Below are 18,042 nucleotides of genomic sequence, written 5' to 3' on the forward strand. Positions count from 1 at the left end.
ACTGTCAAAGAGCCGGGAGCACCAGAGAGAGGCAGATCCGTTAATGCCAAGGTCTGGTCTGTTGTGTGTATGTTTCTGTCCTTATTTGCCTCATGCAATTTATTAATTCACTGGCCAGTACCCGGAGCCTCAGCACCAGGTAGCACCCGAGGAGATGAAGTAACGTCTCTTTTGCAGGGTGACAGGATAACACAGCTTTTAATCCATCTGTCACAGAAGGAAGTGTCCATGGTTGTGCCAGTCCAAGCACAAGCAGGGCCAGGAAGGGCTAGAGAGGTGGAGATGCAGCCCGAGACCTCTCTGAGAGATGGAAGCCCTGGGCCCGCCCACGGAATGCAGCGCTAGACCTCCTTGAGGTGACTTCTCTCTGCAGGCCATGGGCAGGACCCAGTGTGCTCCTCTCAGCCCCAGCCCCTGTCTGTTGAACTTTTATCAAGAAGTCCCACCCGGCGCTGTCCAACAGAATGCTCCACACTGACAGAAATGCCAGATATGGTAACCACTGCCTACATGTGACTGAGCTCTTAACATGTGGCCAGGACAACTGAGGAAGTGGATTTTTAATTTGGTTCATTTTAATTCAAATAACCACATATGGGAGTGGCTATCATATTGGATAGTGCAGGTCTGGACGAATTAACAATCCACTTAATTCAACCTAGCTCTGCTCCCCTGTGTGTGCCGATGCTGCCATATGGGGCGCTGTGCGGCGAGAGGAAGCCGTGAGCAGAGGGGTATGGGAGGGAAGGGGACCGGTGGACCCCAAGTCGACCTTCACAGCCACGCCCAGCACGGGCCTGCTTCAAGGCAGTGGGCGAGGTCCACAGTCTCGCTGAGTGACCTTGACAAGGCCGTGCTCCGAACTTGGAGCTGACTCTGGAGGAGCCACTGGCTTCCTGTGCGAGACCCAGCCCGGGCCCCGCCCGCCTTCGGAACACACGCCTTCCCCCTAAGCGGTCCCAGCGTGAGCGCTTGGCGTGCGCGCGCGTGTGGCCGTGCACACACATGCCCACGTGTAGGCACACATTTCTCTGTCCAGAGCTGCCCATGTCTCAGCCCTCGGCTTCCTCATTCTCCTCCACTGCCCTGGCCCTGTGTCCACCCCCTCTGTCCTCCGCCCTCCCTGTGATCTGGGTTGCCCTGTGCCCCACCTCAGTCTCTTCACTGCCCGAAGCCCCCAGCTGACAGAAGTGCTAATCTTGTCACACCCAGCAGCTGCGTGCAGAAATGCTACTGCAAGCCACAGCGCGCTCAGCAGCACTCTTGCAAGATGTCAGAACTGTCCACCATTACTCTGTAAGTGTGCCTGGCCGTGGCTGTGGCCCGGAGTCCTGGAGGGGAGGGGGACGCATGCTGCCGCCGCTGCTGGAGGAGAGTGGAGAGCCAGCCTGTGCCTCCCAGCCCCGCCCTGTTCCCCATTCCTGGCTGTTGCATGTTGACCTCTGTGTGTCTTGTGAGTTCTCTGCAGCCTTGTGGGGGAGGGCAGGGCAGGGCATGGGGACGGGGCTGTGGCCATCGTGGGAGCGCCTGGGGCTTGGCCCTCGCTGACCAGGAAGCAGCTCTGCTGTCTCTGCTGCTGCCACCTCATGTGTAGCCTTGCCCAGTCCCCCACCTCTCTGGGCTTCGGCCTTTGCAAATGCTGAATTACTTCTAAGAGTCTTAGAGTTTAAGTTCACATCGACTGTCCCCCTGCACACGGCAGGGAACCTCACTTCAATGTCTGCAGCACTTTATGTGCGAGTCAGCATTAACTCACTTAATCCGCACGACAACCCTATGAGGTGGGTCATGGTATTAATATTATCTCCATTTTATAGATGAGAAAACTGAAGCAGAGAGAGAGCAAGGGTTTGAACCCAGGGCGCCCTAAGCACTGTGCCCCAAGATGTCTCTGACTAGAATATCAGCGTCAGCTTGGACATCTCTTCCAGTGAGCATGCCACTGACCCCCGGGCGGCCCACGGTGATTGGGGCAGCTCTGGCGCTGGAAGCTCTTGGTATTTTAGGACTCTTCTGCCCGTTGGTGGCTCCTCAGGGCAAGAGGACAGAGGCCTAGGCCCTGTGTCACGGTCTCTCTGGGTTAATCCAATCATAGTGTGGGGCTCATATCTTATGCTCCCATCCCAGCTGGGAAAGACAGAAGTCCCAGAGGCCTGGTCTCTAGAGACCTCCTTGTTTGTCCTCACTGCTCTGTCTGCCAGAGGGGCCACCAAAGTGCCCTGGGTCCCTGGCAGGGGTCCCTGACTGTGCCAGGCTGTGCAGGGCTGCTGGGGAGGAAGGTGTTGCCCTTGGGCTGCACCGTGGGCTGCCTCACTGTCGTCATGTGCCCGCCCCGGCTCTGGGGCGGGCTGAGCCCGTGCCTGAAAGGCTGCTGTTCCTCTCACTGTGAACCGAACCCGTCTCGTGCCACCATGGAAGCTGGAGAGGTTTGACCTCTCGGTTTCCAGGGCCCTTTTCAGACTGAGGGGACAAGTACCTGGAAACAGACCTTTTTGTAGGAAGGGGGCCAGAAGGAGGAGGACAGGGGCTGCAGGCATGTTCCAGGGCTGGCTTCCCTTCCCAGGTGCCTTTGGTAAACATCTCTTTTAAAGCACAGGTCTTACAGGTAGGGCCACCGAGGAGTCCCCAAGATGTCCATGTGTGTGTGTTTCTGGCCACTTTCATTCGTGCTGCAAACACTGCTGCCTTCTGGTGCCAGGCACTGGACACCCAGGGCCGAGCAAGCCCCGAGCCCCTGGGAGGTACTCACCTTTGAGCACGCCAAGGGGCCTGCGCAGCCCACGGACTCCCTCATGGAGCAGGCAGCTTCTGAACGTCAGCTCCGTGCGGGGCGAGTGCTGGCCACGGAAGGCTACAGGGCAGAGGAGGCTCTGCCCCTGCCTTCCTGGAGCCACGGCCAGAGGCCGACAGAACAGAGGAAGGCTGAGAGGGTCGGCCCCTCCGCTCCACAGCTGGGCTGAGAACAGGGACCTGCTCAAATCCCGTCGGCCCCTGCTCTGGTCTGGGGACTCCGGGGCCTGTGGCACTTGCTGCCTGTGAGCAGGGAGGGAACAGGCAGGCCCCCCACACGCCAGGCCTCTCCTTTCCTGCTGAGCTTCCCCCACCTGAAGGTCTCTTCAGGCTCCTCTTCCTTCCCCCATGTCCCCTTCCCTCCTCTTTCATCTTCTCTGGCCTCCATCCTTACCTCTCCTCTCTGAGGAGGAGCGGGGCAGCCAGGGCCTCACCCAGACTCCGTGGGTTCAGCTTCCCTAGAGACCCAGAGCGCCCACGTCCAGCAGAACATTCTCTCCCAGAAATGCTGGGTGGGGCAGAGGGAGGGAGACACTGAGGGGCAGACCGCATTTGCAGGGCAGGGCTGGGCGGAGTTGGGGTCCCACTCTGGGAGGACCCCAGGAGCACCCCACCCCGCCCCATAGAACAGAACCCCCAAGTGCACACACCCTCAGGGTCCGGAAGTGGGCCCCTGTGCCCCTGAACCTTCAGAACACAGCCCCACCCCACGGTTGGCCCAGGGGCCAGTGGCAGGCAGGAAGCCCTGGGGGAGCTGCCTCGGGGAGCGTGGGCCCTTTGGCCTTTTCTCCCCTGCCTGTCCCGCCTCAGAGCAGGCATGCTCCTCTGCCTTTGACTCAGTTTCCTGGACAGAAGGCTTCTCCTGCCCAGCTGGAGATTGCCTAAGTCAGTAAGTCCTTCCTAGAATCCCTCCCAAGTCCCTCCTGTGTTCCACCCCTGTGCCCTCCCCTGCTCCCTGTCAGCAGCAGCTCCCATCACTTTTGGTGACTGTCTCCAGTTAGTCCCAGACTCAGGAAAGCGACGTCTCTGCGCCCTTTGGGGGCTGCTCTTTGCGGGCACAGGAGCTTCCTTCTAGAGCAGGAGGATGTTTGCTTCGCTCGAGCTCCCCTCACTTCCCTCGGGCCTTCTGAATCCTGACCCTGTGTTTTGCCTGGACTTCGCTTTCCCTGAGGGTTTTGTGCATCACACAAGGGGTCCCTGTAAATCAACATGCGTGTTTTCAGTGGTTCTGCAGGACATCGACTGGGCGCCCTGCAGACTCCCCACAATATCCTGGGGAGTCCTGGAGGCCCAGGCTCTTGTTGGCCACCATCTCTCCCAGGCCGCTTGTGCTGGGAGAGAATGCTGAGGGGTCTGTGACAGGGCCCCAGCTCTGGGGGTAGGGACGTAGGGGCTGGGGCCGAGCTCTCTGCCCTCCATGGCTCTGGCCCCAAGCCCTGGCAGCGCCCAGAGCAGATATCTTGCTTTCTCTCGACAGACGGCTGGCCCGGTCCACCCTGCTGCTCATCCCACTGTTCGGAATCCACTACACGGTATTCGCCTTCTCCCCAGAGAACTTCAGCAAGAGGGAAAGACTCGTGTTTGAACTGGGGCTGGGCTCCTTCCAGGTAGGCATGGCACGTGTGGAGGTCAGAGTTCACCCAGAGCCAGGGCCCTGGCCTCTCCCCTGCCGGTGGTTCTGGGTCTCTTTAACCTAAACTCGGGGCCTTGCTCTTTCTGTCTCTGAAGTAAGAGCACTGGAGTGGAAGCAAGCGGCGAGAGCCCTGCCAGCTGTCTCCCACTGGGCTCCTGTGAGACACCCCAGTGTCTGGCCATCGCTGCACCGGGTGTCCTAAGCCGGGCCCCCCAGGTGATCTGAGGTGGCAGCTCCCCATCAACCTGGGGCGCAGGTGGAGTGGCCTCGATAGCCTGGTTTGTCCACATCCTGACTTTATCCTGCTAGTCCATGCACCCGTGAGGGATGGAATCATCTTACCCGAATCAGGGTGCCCAGCACAGGACCTGGCCACAGGGAGCTGAGTGAGCTAGACAGGTGTGTGAGCGAGTGAGGGGATGAGAGGGTGAAGGGCATCTGTGCCCTTCTGACCTCTGTGCCTGAAGGAGGGGGTGCGTGGGGCTGTAGGGAGTGAGCGCAGGGCTGGGTGCACCACAGTGAGGACACGAGCGGACAGGAGCAGCAGTGGGCCCGTGAAGGCAGGGTGGCTCCCTTGACAGAGCACCTCTCCTTAAGCCAGCTGCTTAAATTAGGATTTGATCCTGATGATCAGAAAGTTACGCTGCACATTTGATTTGACTTTCCCCCTGCACCCGTTTTAATTCAAGGCTGTTTCACCTGAATCAGGTTCTTAGCCTGAGAGGCTGGGAGTTGTATGGACAAACCCTGCCTGGGAGTCAGAGCCCAGGGCTCCTGTCTCTGCTCACTGGCGAATTCTGGGGGCCTTAAGCCATCATTCCTCTGGTCCCTTCAGATGACAGCTCAGGGCATAGGGATTGCAAAGAACTGATGTGCAACATTTAGGAAAATGCTGCTTTGTTTGGTGAAGCTGTGAAGAATATACGTAGAGTAGCTGAACACATCCTCTGCCGTGGTCTGCACTGCTGTGTGCCACGGTCCTGGCCAGGCGAGGGCAGCGTGGGGAGGTGAAGGTGGCCAGGGAAGGGCAGCCTGGGGAGGTGAAGGTCTGTTCTGTCCTGAAGGTGTCCTGCCCTCAGGGGCCTCCTGGCACATTGGGAGCCCAGAGAACATTCTAGAACATTCAGGGAAGGCTTCTTGTAGGAAGTAGGATACAGCCGGCCTTTGGGGAATGGGAAGGGTTTGACTAAGGGCATGTGAGATCCTAAGCCACAGTGTGTCACTGGGAGAGGACTTGCCCTCCAGCTGCTTGGCTTCTTGGGTGTGCCTGTCTTGGAGCAGAGCTTGTCCCATCTCACCCCAGGTCCCTGGGCAGGTGCCCCATCCAGGTCACGGTATTTTTCTGCTTCCTGTGTCCCATACAGCATTCTCAGGTTGATTCTTCCTCTCTCCACAGGGCTTCGTGGTGGCTGTTCTCTACTGTTTTCTGAATGGGGAGGTAAGGCCCTGGCTCTCTGGCTCTCACAGCAGTGCAGGTGGGGCTTGCTGGCCTCACAGGGCTGAGCCCCCAGGCCAGGGCTCTGCCAGGCTACCAGCACGAGAGGAGGGGGCTGGTCACATGGCTGGCAGCATCGGGTGGTACCAGGGTCTCCTGACACCCTCCCCCCTGGGCCAGAATCTCTCCCACTTGGCCAGCTGTGCAGCGAAGGCTTCACCTGAAGAGCAGAGCTCCACCTGGTAAAGGCATCAGCTCTGCTGAGCACAGATCTCCCCAGGAGGGCTCTGTCTGCAGGTCGCTCCTTAGTGAGGAGGAGGTGACAGTGAGGAAGGGCAAGGCATGGGACATTGCACGTACAGGACACGCAGCTGTGCTGGGCAGAGCTGCTGAGCCAGGAGCTGCCCGGCCTTCAGTACTGCCCCCTGTGGCCCAGAATGTCCCCTGGTAGAATGGGGACTGAGGATTTGGAAGGGAGAGCCCTGGAAACTTCTAGTAATCCTCCATTTCCAGAACTGTGGTTTGGGGGCTCCCTCTCTATCCTGTTGGTGTGATGCTCTTGAGCAGGGCCCAGGATAGAGGTGCCAGTGCCAGGGTGGGGACAGGATGGGTGGGATGGGTTTGAGAGTGGGCAGTTATCATTACACCAGCACTGGGGCCTTCGCTGCATGACCTCGTGACCTTGGCAGGCTCCTCCCCTTTTTTGCATCCAAGAAACAAGAAGATTGGGTTCTGTGGTGACCAACACAGACAACCTATAGAAGGGTCAGATTAGGACAGATAAGGAGAGGCAGAGAGGGCCATGGAGGCAGCGGCTGGGAGAGCCAAGAAATGGGATTATGTGTAGCTTGTCCAGAGCCTGTGGTGGAAGTGGGAGCTAGAACTGGAGAGAGTGGGTGCGGGTGCCCCTTCCGGTTGTGCAGTTTGTACACTGCACAAAGGAGCTCGGCTGAGAAGGCGTGTGGAGGCTGAGACTAGGCATGGCCCCTACTTACCATGCTAAGAGCTGCTTGGGGGTGTTATCCCAGAGAGTGCATTATTTAGTGATTCTCAACCCTACTGCACAGTGGAATCACCTGGGAAACTTTAAAAAATACAGATGTCTGGTTCTTGCTCAGAGATTTTGATGTAATTGTTCTGGGGTATGTTCTGGGCATCTGGAGGTTTCTGAGCTCCTCAGATGACTTCACACATCCTTCCCCTGACCTGCCTGCTTGTTAAAGGTTTGCTGAGAGAGTTGATAGACTAGTCTCCGACTGGCCCACAGATAACAGGAGGCCCTTAACGGGCCTTGCTCAGTGATAGCGAGGGGGAAAGGGCTGTTCAGGTCAGCTCCCAGAGGCATTCCTGCCTACAGCTGGTAGAAGCCCCTCTAGAGACCTCAAGGACTACAGGCTGTGACACGGCAGTAGGGAGCGTGCTGGAGGTGGCAGTGCCAGGCTGGGAAGGGCCAGGGCAGGGCTTGGAGGCTGGAGAGATGTCCACCCAGAAGTGACCGCCCAAGTTGCTCCCTGCAGGTGCAGGCGGAGATCAAGCGGAAGTGGCGGAGCTGGAAGGTGAACCGCTACTTTGCCGTGGACTTCAAGCACCGACACCCGTCCCTGGCCAGCAGTGGGGTGAATGGGGGCACCCAGCTCTCCATCCTGAGCAAGAGCAGCTCCCAGATCCGCATGTCTGGCCTCCCAGCCGACAACCTGGCCACCTGAGCCTCCCTCCCCTCCTCCTGTCCTGCATCCACAGGCTGGGGCCGTGGGCAGCTGCCGGCCCACGCATGTTCGCACCTCTCCCTCCCCTTGGGCGGGCCCTGGACTGGAAGCTTGGCTGTCAGGGGGAGGAAGGAGGCGGGGCAGACTGTATTGCCCCTCCCCGTTTTGGTACTGGCCCCACCCACCATGGTCCCCTGGGCCCTGACCCAGACATGTAAATATTCCTCAACTTTGGGAAAGTTGTACCATTCCTTCCCCTTTGTCCCCATGTCCCTGCTCCCCTCAAGCCGGGCCTCAGCTCCACCCCACTGCGTCTCGGCCAGCCTCAGTGATGGCCTGACCCCAGGCATGAGGCCTTGTGAGCTAAGGCTGAAGAGACCTTACTTTGGGAGGCTGGGGTGGTGCCTGCCCCAACAGCCCCGGCATTGTGTGACTTTAGATATGGACTCCCGAGTCTGCACACCACCGTGGGGCCCTTCCAGGTCTGGGCCCAGTCCCCGAGGCCCACCAGAGGTCCAGCTCTGGTGGCCAGAACACCCTTCAGAGGCTCCCCACTGGCCACCTGGCATCTTGGTGTCCAGGTGCTCAGCTCCTGGATCCCAGGGCAGTGGGACAGCTCCAAGGCTCTTCCAGTCAGAGACTTCGGTTTGGGTGGGGGGGCTGCGAGTCAGGGAAAGTTCTGGTGCTTTTCATTTGATCCAAGAAGAGCTGAGAGCCAGAAATGTGGACGTGATTGTGAAGGAGATGGAACGAGTTTGGGAGACCCATGGAAGACCTTCACCGTCTCCATTATTTTACCGCCAATTCAAGATGGGCAGGGCTCATCTTGTGGCCTCCCCTCGGTCCCTCCTGCCTCCACTAGATGCCCCAGAGAAGCTGCTCCCCAACTATGCCCACCACAGAAAGACCCTAAGCCCCCACGAGCCCATTTCCCCCTAAGTCAAAGCCATGACTAGGACGAACCAGCCGCCTGCCTGCAATGTCAGCGAATCCTGAAGCCCTTTCCACCTCCACGCACCCAAGTCTGGGGCCCAGGGCAGCCCCCGTCCCCATCCCCGCGATGAGGAGGAGCCCCAGACACCAGCTCCTTGGGCCTGGACTCAACTATTGAAATCTTTCTGAGACCTCTGCAAAGACTTCCCTCTGTGTGCCCTTAACCTTGAGTCACCATGGGCTGCTAGGGTGTCTGGAGGAGAAGCCACACCCACCATGCCCACCAGCAGAAGCTGCTGCCGATGGGGTGGCTGCTCCCCAGCACCCATCCTGACTCCCCAGCCGCAAGTCGCACAGCTACAGCCTAAGAATGCAAAATAGGACAGTGCCACGTTGAGGAGGAGAGGAAAGTGCTGGAGTGCCTGGCCCCTGTGCGGGCCCAGTTCATTCCATGTCAGCTCGGTGTTGTTCCTGTCCAAGTGTGTTTGCGGACTTGTTCCATGATCATGTTCTGGAATGCTTGGGGAATCTGGGTGGACAGGAATGTTGCTTCGCTTGGTTTTATGAAGAAGAAGGGGCCTGGGGGATGAGGGAAAATGCTTTTGCAGAGGCCTGCAGAGTGACTGGAGCGGGCTCTAGTTGTAATTTAGAGAGGAGCCTTGTGTTCTTGGCCAGTAAAGTCAGTCCCTGAGTCTTTGGCAAGGCCAGAGAGAGAAAGGAGCTACCTGCCCTTTCCCTGGCACAGTTGGTGACTTGGACTGACCCTGGGGTGTGCAGTGGCCCTTCCACCTGTGCCAGGAGCCAGGTGTATCACCTAAACAAGTGTCCCCTGCCCATCTTGCACTTTGGACACTTCTAGGGGGCCTGGGATTCAGAGGCCTAGAATCTGCTCCGGGGGGCTCAGACTGTGGTGTCCATGGACACGATGCTCCCTGTCTGGGCCTCAGATTCCCCATTTGTGAGATGAGGAAACTTCTAATGTTTTTCCAGGCTTTGTAACTTTCCAGTTCAAAGCTAAGGCAGGCAAAAGGGCATGCATCATTGTGTGCATTATCTAAGGTTTTGGGGTGTGTGTGTGTTTGGGGGGAATGCCGTTCGTTTTCCATTTCTTAGAAACAGAATTTCTGTCTCCTCCATTTGGATACCACAGTGGAGGCTGGGGCACTGGAAGGATCGGGCCACGGACAGTTGAACAGGTGCCGTGGGCATGATGCATAGACCAGCCACGGGTACCCGGCTGGGGCAGGCTGCCTCCTCCAGATCCGAAGAGCAGTCCCCTTGGGACGGACCCCATGCACTAACCATTTCCCCACCAGCAGGTCTGCTCACTGTGGAAGAAGAAACTTAGACTTTGTAGAGACGACATCACACAATAGCAAAAACAAAATCAACCCTGAACCCCATGCACCATGCTGCTTCCTGAGCCCTGGGCCTGCATCCTCACAGAGGTTCCGGGTTCCAGTTTGTTGGTTGGTTTTTCTGTGAGAATGAATTTTTGCCAGTCTTGTGAACATGTGTCTCCTGATACATTCTGAATGTTCCAGGAGGTTCTGGCCTTCACGGTCACAGGCCGTGGGGAGGGGTGGCAGCCTGAGGTCTAGGTAAAACCCATCCCTCTCTGACCCTCTGTTCTCGAATCCATAAAATGTGCAATAAGACTAGATGATTTGTATATAGCCCTGACATCTCTGGAATTCTCTGTCTAAACACCAGCCATCTGCTTGGAATGGGCCCAGGATTGCGGTGTTTGCCGGGACCAGGAGAGGATGAGAACTCCTGTCATGTGAAGAGGGCTTGGGAGACTCGGCAGGGTGGGGCTGGGGAGGAGCAGAGGTGTCAGTCCCCTGCCTGTAGGGGGTCGCTCCTGGGAAGCAGGTTCTTCTTCTATGCAATCCTGAAGGACAAAACTCACCCATGGGAGGCTGACTTCTTCCCTCTCATGACTGTGTAGCCATGGAGCAGGCAGGCAGTGCCAGGTGAGGGACTCTAGTCCTGGAGGAACTGCGATTCCAAGCCAAGGATGCTGAGGCTGTCAGGGAGCCAGGGAGGGGTGAGGGTGTTTGGTTTGGGTGGCTTAGTGGCTTTTGGTGTGCCCAGCCCTGTGGACTTTGAAATTCCTGCCATGCTTCAGGCCAAGCCAGGCTCCCCATTTCCGTGGGCAGTTCTGTGACCCTCCTTGATATGTCTAGTGGCCTATAGTGACTCCTTCTTTCCTCTAACCCCAGCCCCTTCAAACTGGGTTCTGGTAATAGGGCCAGGGAGCTAGAGCCCAGCCCAAGACATGAAATACACCTGCGTCCATTGTCACCCACCGAGGGTACCAACTCACCTCCTTGACCTAACCCTCTCTCTTCCTGGAAGGGAAAACTCAAAGCAGCTCTCTTTTTCTTTGAGCAGTACTCTTGCCCCCTGTAGGGCCACTTCAAAGTGAAATCAGCAAGTATTTTGTCATCATAAACCCCTGCTTGAGCCCAGGGACCATGGAAGTTGGCTGGAAGAGTCCTGAGTCTGCTGATCTGCTGTTTGACCTTGACTCATTCCCCATATACTAGAGCTGGGAGGAAACTTGGAGACCTGTGGGTCAAACCTCCCCATTGGTCTTCTGAGAAAGCAGGTGGACCTGGCATGGTGCCTGCCATGTGTGCTTTATACATCTGAATGAGGAAATGGCCCTGCCAGTACGTGCACAGCCCTGCACGTGAGCCGGGATGTGACACTCGGAGCATCCATCCATGCAGTAAACATTTCACCTGTGCAGGAGAGGGGCTCTGGCTACAGAAGGTTGTTCAGGACTCCATCCTGCAGGAGAAGCAGTGGAGTCAGTGTGGCATGGGGAGACCTGCTCTCTGATCCAGGAGTTACCTTCCCTGGGCCTCTGCCTCCTAATCTGAGAAATGGGAAGAACATGATTTGCAGTGTCAGCCCCACAGGCCAGGGACAAGTTTGAAGTGACATGCCCTTACGAGTGAAAAGGTTTTGGAAACTACACGGATGTGGGCTCGTGACCAGAGTAAAGGCCCCCGAAAGGGACTCCTTGCTGTTTCTCGACTTCTTCGAGCCCTCCTTGGAAACTTTGCCCAGTTTGTGAAACCACCAGCATAGAGGGTAAGGGAGAGGCCGGGGGCTCTCATGGACACAGAATTTCAGCTTTATCTTCATCAGCTGATTCAGTTTGCTCCTGGGATTAGGGTGGGGAGACGTGGGTGATGTCAGCATTTCCTTGCCACCCCCCTGGGAATCCTTCAAGAATTTAGAACATTCCTCAAGTGGGCTGTGTGCTCATTCCTCTTTCCCAGAACTCCAGGCCCTGGCATGTGTCTGCTTTCGCCATGTGTCCTGTCTGATGTCTGTCTTCTGTAGCTTTGCCCTTGTTGGGGCTGGAGTGGTGCAGCCCCTGGCATCCCGACACGGTCCCCAGCTCACTCCAGGGAGCTGGACAGCCTGGGCTTCATCTCCCACTGTACACATCAGCCCCACAGACCTCACTGCTACCGCTACCGCTGATAACGCTGTGCTCACAACCTTGTCCAAGATTTTAAGGACGTCAAACTTCTGTAGATGACTCAATAAATGTCTTACCTTTTTTCCTGGTGGCTGTAACTTGGCAGAAGCAATGGGAAGGGAGGGTAGGAGGTGGAAGGGGAGAGGTCTTCCCCCCAAATCTGATCATCTCAGAGTAATCCAGTCTATGAGGCCCAATGGCCTTTTAGATTCCAAGGGAGAGATGAGGATGGGCCCGAGTGAGCTTAGGATGGACTCGGAAAAGTAAAGAAGTCTTGGCCTCAAAAGGATGTGCATGAATCACACAACTTGAATGGACTCCAGATCACTCAGAAGCCTTGGGTACCCAGAAATGGGAGCAGCTCACCCACAGGCTTTGGTGTCCTATAACCTTCATGTTGTTTTCAGGGAGCACCCACCAGGTATCCCGAAACCTTGCCTGTGGGGGGCATTTCCTCCCAAGTAGCCACAGGTGTATGCTTGGCTACTAAAGTCCCATCCCCTAATACTTCTGGATATTCTGAGCTGTCAATCCATGCCAGACCAGATAATTGATTTGAGGTAACCCTCGTTTCCTTGAGGTTCTGTTGATTGTCACAACTCCAGTGTCCATTTTTGTATTCGTCATAATGTTTAGTTGCCAGCAATAGAAGACAATTTTGGTGATAAGTCAGAAGAGGAGTTTATGAAAAAGATGGTGGGCAGGTCATAGAACTCTTGTAAGGCTGGAAAAGCCAGAAAACGGTATATGGAGCCATATCATGCCACAAAACTGAAAACGAAACTGCTGACGCTGTTGCTGCTGCCAGCCACACTGACGTCTCTTCCATGCCAGGGTCCCGACCTCACCGTCATTGCCATCTCTGAAAGGTGGCTTTGCTGCCATTCTCACCAACAAATCAGGTCCACTTGCAGTCTCTTCCCCAAGATGCTCACTTCCAAATCAAAGTCCCATGTGACACTATTGGATTGGCCCTGTCCTAGCTATAAGAGAGACTGGAAATTGGACATTTCTGGATTCTACCTTGGGGAGGTCAGGCTCACAAGTCTGGAGAGTTTCTAAACATAACAATAGTATTTTAAAAAATCCAGGGAATCATAAATGCCCACCACAACAGGCCTGTGGTCTGCAGCCATTGCCAAGCCAGCTCCCTCCATGTTAAGGTGGGTCACGCTGAAGAAGGCAAGTCAATGGAAAGATGAATCCTGACCTGGTAGAATGTGAGCCTCCAACCAGGTAGGCCAGATGGGTCACTCACGGAAGGCACCCGGGTGTCCAGTGGGGGGTTTCTGAGCTTGGAGGCTGGTTGGTTCTGCTTCCTGAGGCTTTCCCTGCTCTGTCGTATCCGGGTCCACCTTCTTTCAACCCTAAAGGAGATCACCAGGCTAGGTCATGAGACCCATTTAGCAGCTATCTTGAGCAGCTTCCAAAATGGAACCAACACTCAAAGGCTGAAAATTAATCTCCTTGTGTGTCAGACTCTGCTGGCAGCTCCCACAGAAGACTTCCCTAGTGTTTAGAAAAATACTACTCTTACTGCTGTGACCATAATGAATTGAGGTTCCATGTGTTTCATTCTAACAAAGAGGTCACATTCAAAAAGCAAAGATCAAAAGTCAGAAGAAAACTGAAAGGCTTGGGTTTCATAGTAGGCTTGAATTTCTCAACAATTGTGAAGATCATCAAACTGCTTAGTCCATGTGAGCACTTATTAAATCCCATTTCCTCTGTCTACTCCCCAATGTGGATGGGTTAAGCCCTTTGTTGTCCCAAGCCCCTTGAAAGAACGCCCTGAATCCTGTGTGTTCCCGATGATGCTGTGTTCTACTGCTACTGTGAGTACTTCCTCTTGGGAACCCAGTGGGTCTTAAACTTTAGCCTGTATCAGAATCACCCGAGAGGTTGTTAAAACACAGATTGTGGGACCCACCACACCCCTAGAGTTTCTGATCCAGTAGGTCAGAGGTAGGGCTTCACAATTTGCATTTCTAAAAAGTTCTCAGGTGTGGCTGTTGCTGCCAGTCTGGAGACAATAGTTTAAGAACCTGCTCTAGAGGTTCTAACTGAGGACAGTCCCTGGGCACCACAGTCCTTGTTTGTGAATCTTGGGCCTGGGCAAGAATTAACTTCCCAGGAGGCAGAGAACAATCACAGATTTCAGCAGCATGAGCTTTAATTTACTTCTCCTCTGAGGCCAATGTCTTAGGAACAGGAGGCAAAAAGATCCCAGAGGAAATCAGCCTATAGATGTTCATTTAATCTCAATCAAAGTATTAGACCATCTCTGCATCAGTTGGGATTGAGCTCAGTGGGCTATAATGAAAAACCCCAATAAAAAGTGGCTTAAAGAAGACAGTTTATTTCTCTCATATCAAGTCCAGAGGTAGATAATCCAGAACTGGTATTATGGCTTCATGGGCTCATTGTCTTTCTGCTCCTCCATCCTCGGCAGGTGTGTTCCAGTCCCAAGGTCACTGTAAGGTCCAGCATGGCTCCTGGAGCTCTGGATGTTACTAGACTTAGGGGAAAGTCGGAGAAGTCAAAAGGTGCCTCCTTCTTTAGTCATCCTCTTTTAAGAAGCCTTATATCTGCTTAAGTCTCATTGGCCAATATTTAGTCACATGGCCGTGCCTCACTGCCAGGTGGGCAATGCAATGTGTGCTAATAACATTGGAAGGAGAGAATGGATATTGACTGGCAAACAGTACTTTGTGTCATAATAGAAAACCCCCAAATCTTTGGGCAGTCCCACAGTGGCCACTGGGCTTGTGCAAAACAATAGGTTGAGTGGCTGCTCTAGTAAAATGTCCCATTTTATGACATTGGGAACAAAGGAGGGCATGCAGTCTCCAACCTGGACCATGGAATGACTCTGAAGAGTCCCCTGATCAGAACTGGGGAAGCTGCTTTCTCCCACCCATTAAACCTACTGGTTTCAAGGAGTGAGGGCATGTCTGCATCATTTCTGGTTTCTTCCATCCTTTGTGCTATCTCATGGCTGCATTTCCTGAGTGAATTCTGTGCCCTTGGTGGCTTCTACATTAATTAATCTCTTTTTAATTTGAATAATACTCCGAGTAGTGCAATAGTTTTTTTTTTGGCAGGAGGGCAGGGAAGGGAATGAGGTCTTGAAATTTCTGATTGTCAGTCACTCTCCAATGAACTCAATTTAGATGCTTCTGAGCCTCCCAACTCTGTTAGACTGCCCCCTTGTGGATGGTCCATTGCTATATTCTTCTGGTGTGAATATAGAGCTGCCCCACCCGCACCATTCTGGATGCAAGATTATGAATTCTGTGTGTGAAATTCAGTCACCAAGGGCTCTCCCGTATGCTCATTCTAGGCCAGAGAGGCAGTTCTTAGCAGATGACAGACTTGTACAGAACTACCATGCATATCTATTCCCACTCACACAGACTCTTGGATGGGGATTTGGGAGTGACAGCTCAGCTTTAGTCAGCAGATCTTCCAACTCACTAGGAAGGGCCTTTGTTCTGGTCCTCAGGACTCCTCAGGGCTCAGTCACTGTCCTCTTTCTTCCCATTCCAGACAGCCCTCACCCCCAGCCTATTGCATTCTCTTCTTCGCCCCTGGTCTAGACTCAGGCATGGCTTGGGGACCAGTGTTTTCCTTGAGCTCACACTCTAGGCGTCCCTGTATTTTGAGTGTCCCTAACACTTGGGAGTCATCTGTACTGTTCTCCTCAACCCTTTTCTCTTTAGACACTGTCTCCATGGGCAAAAACATAAACCATTCCTAAAGCATTAACCATGGTGTCAGCTGATAAACCTATCTCGTCATCCCCGGGCACAATCTATTGGCTTGAGCAGTAAGAACCATGGAGAGAGGCAAGCGCACTGCGAGTCCAGCACCACAGACAGTTCCCAGACCCCGCACCTACTGGAGAGTCTGTGTGGCCTGTGTATCTGACATGAACAAGGGCAGATCTAGGTCTTATGGGACGTGAAACTGAGATCACCTGAAGAAATCCTCTTTAATACAAAAATGCAAAATTTTAAATTCAAAATTAGGTATGAAATTTTTTTTTTTAAAGAATGAATGAGAAAAGTTGACAACTATCATTACAAAATCCAGAAAAACAACATAATATTAGCATTAATTACTCTCTGATACATTTTGCCTACTTTTTTTTGGTTGCATGCTCTTTGATCTTTTTATTGGGCAACAATTTTTATGTCTTTGTCTATACATATAATTGAAATATAATTTAGTCACATGGTTAATCAAAATGTGTGTTTTAGTATTGAGCATTTGGACTCGGCACCAATAAGGACAGAATCCTCCAGTGAAAATCTGACACACCTGGTGACTGGAAGACTTTTGTCCACAGACCAGCACCTGGCTCCATACACGTCCAACATTGTTTCTCCAGAATTATGTACACTGCTAGGAGCTGTAGGACATGTCATCATTTTATGATATGATCCCTCTCTCTGCCTTCGTATGTAATGCTGAGTGGAGGATGGGCATATTCCTGGACAGTTAGTAATAATACAATTATATAACAAAGCACACCGCTCATGTGTAACCCACTGAACCCAAACTGAATACATGTCTAACTTAACTTCCCCTTGCCCCAAAATGTTCGTGGCAGTTTAATACTACCCAATATGTGGGAAGATGTGATAGAGGAAATGTTAGGATGGAGAGAAACTTCATGCTTAACCAATTGGGATGAAATGTCTTATTTTTTCTAAATTTTCCAAAAATGCAGACCTTGTGAACACATTTCTGAAGTCCAAGCATGTGAAGGGCTTGGAACTCAGCACTCAGTGTGACCCAGGTTTACCTGCTGGAAGAACTTTCTCAGTTTTAAAGGACTTAAGGCTATAATGCAGAGAACCAGAAACTTCTGAGGTCCCTGTCTTCAATGACGTCATGTGTCTGAGGCATGCAAGTCTCCCTTTATATGGACAGCCATTACCCCTCCATTCAAAAATTTCCTACTAGGCGCTAACTGTGTCGTAGGGGCTGTGAGGGCACAGTCTGGCACCAAGAATGAACCAGAAACATTTTGCCCTCATAGTCAAGTAGAGAAAACTAAAAAGAAAATCAACCAGACATAGTGTGTGATAATGTGATAATTAAGGTATTAAGAGATCCCAGGAGTCGGACAATAAAGTAAATATTTGTGATATTTGCCACCTTCACCTCCATTGTTCACAGTGCCCAATGAGAGACCCCTGACTGTATTTTATGAAAACTGCTCCCTCATGATCAAACACAAGATTTGGGTGGAGTTGCCCCCACTCTTAGCCTCAAGAGTGAGTCCAGGTTAACAAGCCAGGCCACCCGGCCCTTGTTACCCACTCGTCTGGCTAGAGAGTCTGTTCAGGGACAGGCACGCAAGCGAGAAGTCTATTTCTAGGGCTGCTGGGGAAGGGAGTTTGCTCTTTCCTGAGGCAGCACATTGGAGACCCCTGTCTCTTCCCCTGGAGAGTGTGGTGTGAGAATGTGAGGTTGTGGGACCACAGCCATTTGCAATTAGGAGGAAACACTGGAGCTGTTTGTATGTAGAACATGACAGGGATCTTGAAGACCAATCAGACAAGGGAGGCAGAGGGGAATAACAAAGAGAAACAGGGTCCTTGATTTGATCCACTGGCTCAGGCCTCACCTGAAGGCTATTCTACATATGAATTTCCCTAGGGGGTTGCTGAGTGGGAGAGTTGTTTGAATGGGCAAGATATAGAAAAGGTGTCCTTTTATTATGAATTTTTAAAATAAGTGCACTGAAGCAAAGAGACCAATACAACAAATTCTCATGTGCCCACCCCAAAACTAACAAATATTAATATGTTATCATGCTTAATTCAGATATTTTAATTTATTGTTAAAGAAAATAAAACATTATAGATAGAATTTGAAGTTTCCATTGTGGTATTTTTCCATTTCATTCCCCTCTCCCTCCTTCCAGAGGCAACCGCTAACAGGAACTTGGTATGTATCCTTCCCATTGATATGTCTTTATTTATACTAAATAACCATCAATGTTGTTTAGTGTGTGTGGCTGTGTGCTTTT

General features: G+C 53.2%; 1 protein-coding gene across 3 annotated transcripts in view; it reads left to right on the forward strand.

The window, feature by feature from the left end:
• ADCYAP1R1 (adenylate cyclase activating polypeptide 1 (pituitary) receptor type I) overlaps positions 1 to 8,132 on the forward strand; it is a 50,264-nt gene extending 42,132 nt beyond the window's left edge. The window contains exons 14-17 of one of the 3 annotated variants that reach the window (XM_012640693.1): positions 1,213 to 1,296; positions 4,268 to 4,397; positions 5,820 to 5,861; positions 7,376 to 7,978. In XM_012640693.1, coding sequence (XP_012496147.1) covers positions 1,213 to 1,296; positions 4,268 to 4,397; positions 5,820 to 5,861; positions 7,376 to 7,564 — 445 coding nt within the window. In that variant the 3' untranslated portion in view covers positions 7,565 to 7,978. Of the gene's footprint in view, positions 1 to 1,212; positions 1,297 to 4,267; positions 4,398 to 5,819; positions 5,862 to 7,375 lie in introns of all 3 variants that reach the window. The other 2 variants (XM_012640694.1, XM_012640695.1) reach the window with 2 other exon arrangements.
• Positions 8,133 to 18,042: the final 9,910 nt, after the last annotated feature.

The sequence above is a fragment of the Propithecus coquereli genome, unplaced genomic scaffold (genome assembly GCF_000956105.1).
Source record: "Propithecus coquereli isolate 6110/MARCELLA unplaced genomic scaffold, Pcoq_1.0 Scaffold156, whole genome shotgun sequence".
NCBI lineage: Eukaryota > Metazoa > Chordata > Mammalia > Primates > Indriidae > Propithecus > Propithecus coquereli.